The sequence below is a fragment of the Agrilus planipennis genome, unplaced genomic scaffold (genome assembly GCF_000699045.2).
Source record: "Agrilus planipennis isolate EAB-ADULT unplaced genomic scaffold, Apla_2.0 scaffold71, whole genome shotgun sequence".
In the NCBI taxonomy this organism is placed as follows: Eukaryota; Metazoa; Arthropoda; class Insecta; order Coleoptera; family Buprestidae; genus Agrilus; species Agrilus planipennis.
In genome coordinates this window covers 1,002,141-1,007,425 of record NW_020439007.1, presented here as the reverse complement: position 1 = coordinate 1,007,425, position 5,285 = coordinate 1,002,141, and the positions used below count along the sequence as shown (strand labels likewise).

The following is a 5,285-nucleotide window of genomic DNA, read 5'->3' as shown; positions in this document are numbered from 1 at the left end:
ATATTTAAAAATTAGACAACAAAATAAACAACCAGTTCCATGCCTATCCACCCATTATCCATGTTTTACCCTTGACCTTTGATATTCATCAAAAAAAGGGTGTTTTTAATATTGTGTTTTATAATTAAAAAACTTTTGTAGGGTTCCGCACCAAAAAATTAATAAGGTACTGTTATGATCAAATTCCGTTCGTCACAATAAAGGGGTCTACAATTTCATTTAGCATTATGACTCTTGATTATGTCACTTCTATGTTGGCGAACGATTAATTAAGAAATTCGAAAAAGATTGTCAAAGGTGTATGTTTGGAGTGCGGCGCTGTACGGGTGCGAAACATGGATGGTGNAGTAAACAGCCAATCGCAATAATAATAAAAAAAAATAATTTAGAAACCTCTAGGAATTTGTTTTTACAAGCTTAGCTGTATGATTTCGTTTCTTTCTTTTAAGAGTAAATGCAGAATACGCTTACGTATGTTTTAACAAAAAATCAATAAATTATTTTAAACTACGACTAGCATTACTCGATGCATATTAATATTCAGTCCGCTTATACGATTAGCTAGCTAAACAATAAAATATAATAATAAGGTTGAAAACTTCAGTTGAACATTGGCATTGGACCCACACTAAGGGATATTATAAAAACTCAAAGTTTTAAGTACTTTACTCATTAATTACAATAGTACTAGATCGTCTCAATTCGTTGGCTAAAGTCATAAACGTCGGATTTTCCTGTTGTTGCAATACAACCAACTGTTCTAAGGATTTAAAGAAGTGATTTCTTTACTTACCTTTCTCTTTAACTTCACTTTATTTCACCACTTAGGGGAGTCCCGCTCTTTTAAAATTTGTAGGTATGTACAGTTTGATCTTTTTGTATCACTCAAGTCCTTTAAATGTCCTCGTAGCCTTGTGTTGGTGGGTTAAAGTCGCAAAAAATGCGACAAAACTCCTTTTGTTACTTATTTAACAACGTTTCTTGTTCGTTTTGCTTCGTCAGGTTTCCGGATAATGTTGGATCGCTGATACGTTTCCTCTTAAAGAACCCAATCTTCCACAGTACGAATATAACAATTAAAAGCAGCAGAAGTCCCGTCACTACTGCAGCGATTATCACCCAAAGTGGCACACCCGTGTCCGATTGAATTAACAGATCCGGATACGCCAAAGTCTCGGCCTAAAATGACATCATTGAAAACTACTTTTATCAATTAAATATTGCACATCTAAAATTGATAAGAGATACAATAGACACTCGATACTGTAAACCAAAAAAGCAAACACACGAATAAAACATCAGGGATTTACAGTAATGACGAAATATCCATTTTTAAGGCCAACAGACATTTGTTTCTATAAGCGAAGGTATACAATCACCTAGTATAATATGCTGTGTATATTATGCGGCGTTTTCATTGTATGATGTTTACATTATCCCGTGTCTATAAATTATTATTTTTTTTTGAAGTTGCGGCTACCCTTAAGCAAAGTTCGAGCATTCTATATTTAATATAAATATTTGGCAAATATTAAACAGGGCACAGTAGTATTACGTAATAAGTATCAGCAATTTCTTATGCTGAAGTGTACGATGTGTTGCATACCTATTTACAAACGATTCGTTTAAATTTAAACACAAAGAAAGTGATTAATCAAATTGTTCACAAAAGTGAAGTAATTGTGTTAACAGTTTCGAGCTTACAGTTACTGATAGGGGGGAAAGAACTAGTTTAAATTAAAAAAAAAAAAAGATGCTGGTAAGACTTCACACTTCTTACCATGGCTGAATCATCAAGCCAATTGTCCTGCTCTATCGTTGAATCTGGAATTTTAAGTTCAGCATGGGACGATATGGTAACCCAATCCACTTTGCTGTAGTCTTCCACCAACGTTGAGTTCCACAGTCGTGACTTGATCCTTATGGTGGCTTCTTCACCCTTATCTATTTGTGCAATATAGCACTTTATCGTTATACATTTTGCCGTCATCCTGTTGCAGTCCTGTAAAAATAGAAAATTTGTCATCCTAAAAACTTAAAGAAAAAACAACTTAAAATTTGTTTAATCCACCGCATTGCTACAATTTTATTTTATTTTGACCCAAAATTTTAGAAGATAAATAGCGACAAAGTGACACCTTTTCACACATTTCTATTCATAAATCTAAACATAAAAAAGTATAAAAAGAGGTAAGTAAAACCCCACTTGATCCTGTCATTTGACCTTTAAATTTCTAGTCCTCCTCCCCTTTTCCTATTAAAATAACGACTAGTTTTAAGACGTAGAGTACTAGTATGGGGCTTACCATAGCTACAATTTGCCTTTTCTTCCCGTCTTTCCCAGTAACAGTAATGGGCTTTACAACATACTCAACATCCCTCTTCCGTCTCCTAGCCGGTGGTAGAAAGGCCAACGATGATACCAATCCAGTCTGATTAAACGAAGGAGGGGCCAGAAGATTATCAGGGGGCGAATCTTCTCCACTTTCGAAACGGTTTGTTAAGTTGAGCACATTGACACCTTGACTCGGAGTAACAAAACAATAGTCCTTTTCTTTACCTGTGATAATTAGAAATAATAAACAGAAGTATTTTTTAAAAGAGATGAGATAATAATAAAATGAGGAAAACTTGCCTTCGATTTGGGGGATGTCTTCCAAGTATAAGAGCCACTTTCCCTGCACCTTGTCGTTGGCAACTTGCCATGGCCATTGGATATCAACTTCCAAGTCAGTGACGCGCCAGGGACCATCGTTCACGACTTGGTAAGTGTGCCAGACTCGTGAACCGATGTCGTCGAAGTATTTCATTGCAGACTCACCCTTCACTTCACCTCCGTACATAACATACGAAGTTGCAGCACTGTAACATAAAAACAAGTCTGAAATTTTTCGTTCTATTAAGTCCCTTTAGAATTCGAAAAAGCAATTAAAAATTGTAATAAATAAAAAAAGTTTCTACCTTATTATTTTCAGTTCTGCTTTTTTACGTATAATTGCCGTCAAGCTGGCAGTGGTTTGGTCAGACAATTCTTCAGACGTTGAATTGACGATTATATTGAACTTGAGTTCATTTTCTTTATTAATTAATGGTTTTGTCTCGAATCGGAGCCTTAAATTGACATTTTTATTGGTCGGAAATGGGTTTCCAAGATTGCAAACGACAACGGTATCGTTTTTAAGGGTACACTTGATATTACCCTGAAAAAACACCAAAATCATTAATTAAAAAAGAAATGTTCAAATGAACGACGTAAAAAATAAATTAATTAAAAAAATAATAATAATAATAACGAACCGATTTATCAGCAAGTGAAATATAACTTAAGGAAATGGGATGCATCACGTAAAGTTGCGCTTCATATGCAGATTCTCCAAGGTTCGAAACGTTGGCTTCAAGAATAAATTCATCTAAACCACCCAGATTTAATAAGTATTCGGTCTCGTTCATCTCTGAAAATGTCAATTATAAAGTTTTATTAATGCAATTAAAAAAATGACCATACTTTACCTTTTAATAGGAGGGCAGCATTAAGGATTAATTTACTTTGACAAATGTCATCACTGCCGCAGTCTTTTTGGAATGTTGCTTCGAAATTTTTGACCGACGTCTGATTTAGAATTGCGGAATGGGGCTCGTGATTAGCCAAGGTGTAATTCACCCGAAACTGAAATAATTAGCTAATAAATTTGAAAAAAATCAATTTAATTATAAAAAAATAACGTACTTTGATTGGTGATAATATATCTCTCGTATTTTCTTTTATATAAACTGTTTCTTCGGAGCAATGGCCTTTCTTACGTTCGTTAAGGGTGATATGCTCAACTTTGTAACTGTGGCGAATATTGGGATCGGGGTTTTTGAACCAAACTCTCGAAAACTTTTTTTCAAACGTTTCGGCTTCAATAGCGTACCTCACTACGACCCCGTTTAGAGACGTTTTAGCTTCTGCAGCATTTATTTTAAAACAGGACCGGAAAGATAAACTAAAAAACAGTATTTCAGTTAAACATATTTTATACAATCACTTTCATACTTTCTTTTATGGAATCATTATACTAATGCGTGAACAAAGAATTTTTTTTTGTTTATTACACATCATGTGTGTATATTCCTCTTAAGACAGATTAAAAATTAATTAAACCAATTTATAATTAATACCGGTAGAAAACACTTTAAATTAGACGAAGTTTGCCAGAAATATTGAACGACTCAGTGGTAAAACTAATGCTGGCCTGTCACACGGGTTCAATTCCCTGGCGAGTAGTTATTATTTTTTTTACTTAAATAGCATAAAGTGATAGCTAAACAACTTCTAGTTCAAATATGAATAAACAGAAGCAGAAAAATATTTTTTTTACATTCTTCTTATGCTCTAGGTGTTATAAATAATAAAAATATTTAAACATACATACAATTTAGACATCCTTTTAGAAGTGAGTTAGTTTAAATATGAATTTATTACTGAATTTTTTACCCACTACCTCAAATTAATGAGGGAAAAATTGTTGCTGTTGTCACACCCCCGCAGGGAATCGAACCCGGGACCTTTGGCTTTACGCACCAATGTTCTGACCACTAAACTACGAGCGGTGACAACAGCAACATTAATTTGAGGTAGTGTGTAGTGGGTAAAAAATTCAGAAATGAATTTTCAGAATAATATTTCATATTAAACTAACTCACTTCTAAAAGATATCTAAATTATATGTATGTTTAATCATAGTATATTCAGTATATAGTTACATTAGTTCGACGGATCGTTAACCTTGTAGGTCGGTTGGTCGTGGTTGTTGTTGTCACCTCTCGTAGTTTAGTGGTCAGAACATTGGTGCGTAAAGCCAAAGGTCCCGGGTTCGATTCCCGGCGGGGGTGTGACAACAGCAACAATTTTTCCCTCATTAATTTGAGGTAGCGTGTAGTGGGTAAAAAATTCAGAAATGAATTTTCAGAATAATATTTCATATTAAACTAACTCACTTCTAAAAGATATCTAAATTATATGTATGTTTAATCATAGTATATTCAGTATATAGTTACATTAGTTCGACGGATCGTTAACCTTGTAGGTCGGTTGGTCGTGGTTGTTGTTGTCACCTCTCGTAGTTTAGTGGTCAGAACATTGGTGCGTAAAGCCAAAGGTCCCGGGTTCGATTCCCGGCGGGGGTGTGACAACAGCAACAATTTTTCCCTCATTAATTTGAGGTAGCGTGTAGTGGGTAAAAAATTCAGAAATGAATTTTCAGAATAATATTTCATATTAAACTAACTCACTTCTAAAAGAT

The 5,285-nt window shown here is 34.3% G+C and overlaps 1 protein-coding gene across 1 annotated transcript in view; it reads right to left on the bottom strand.

The window, feature by feature from the left end:
- Window positions 1–380: 380 nt before the first annotated feature.
- The window catches only part of LOC108732568 (integrin alpha-PS1-like), a gene marked incomplete at its 5' end in the record, with an annotated part of 11,537 nt that continues 6,632 nt past the window's right edge, over window positions 381–5,285 (bottom strand). Inside the window, 8 exons of the mRNA XM_018463438.2 lie at window positions 381–1,179; window positions 1,781–2,002; window positions 2,307–2,560; window positions 2,636–2,862; window positions 2,962–3,200; window positions 3,298–3,452; window positions 3,511–3,667; window positions 3,728–3,986. Of these exons, the coding sequence (XP_018318940.1) occupies window positions 961–1,179; window positions 1,781–2,002; window positions 2,307–2,560; window positions 2,636–2,862; window positions 2,962–3,200; window positions 3,298–3,452; window positions 3,511–3,667; window positions 3,728–3,986 (1,732 nt within the window). The remainder of the gene's footprint in view (window positions 1,180–1,780; window positions 2,003–2,306; window positions 2,561–2,635; window positions 2,863–2,961; window positions 3,201–3,297; window positions 3,453–3,510; window positions 3,668–3,727; window positions 3,987–5,285) is intronic.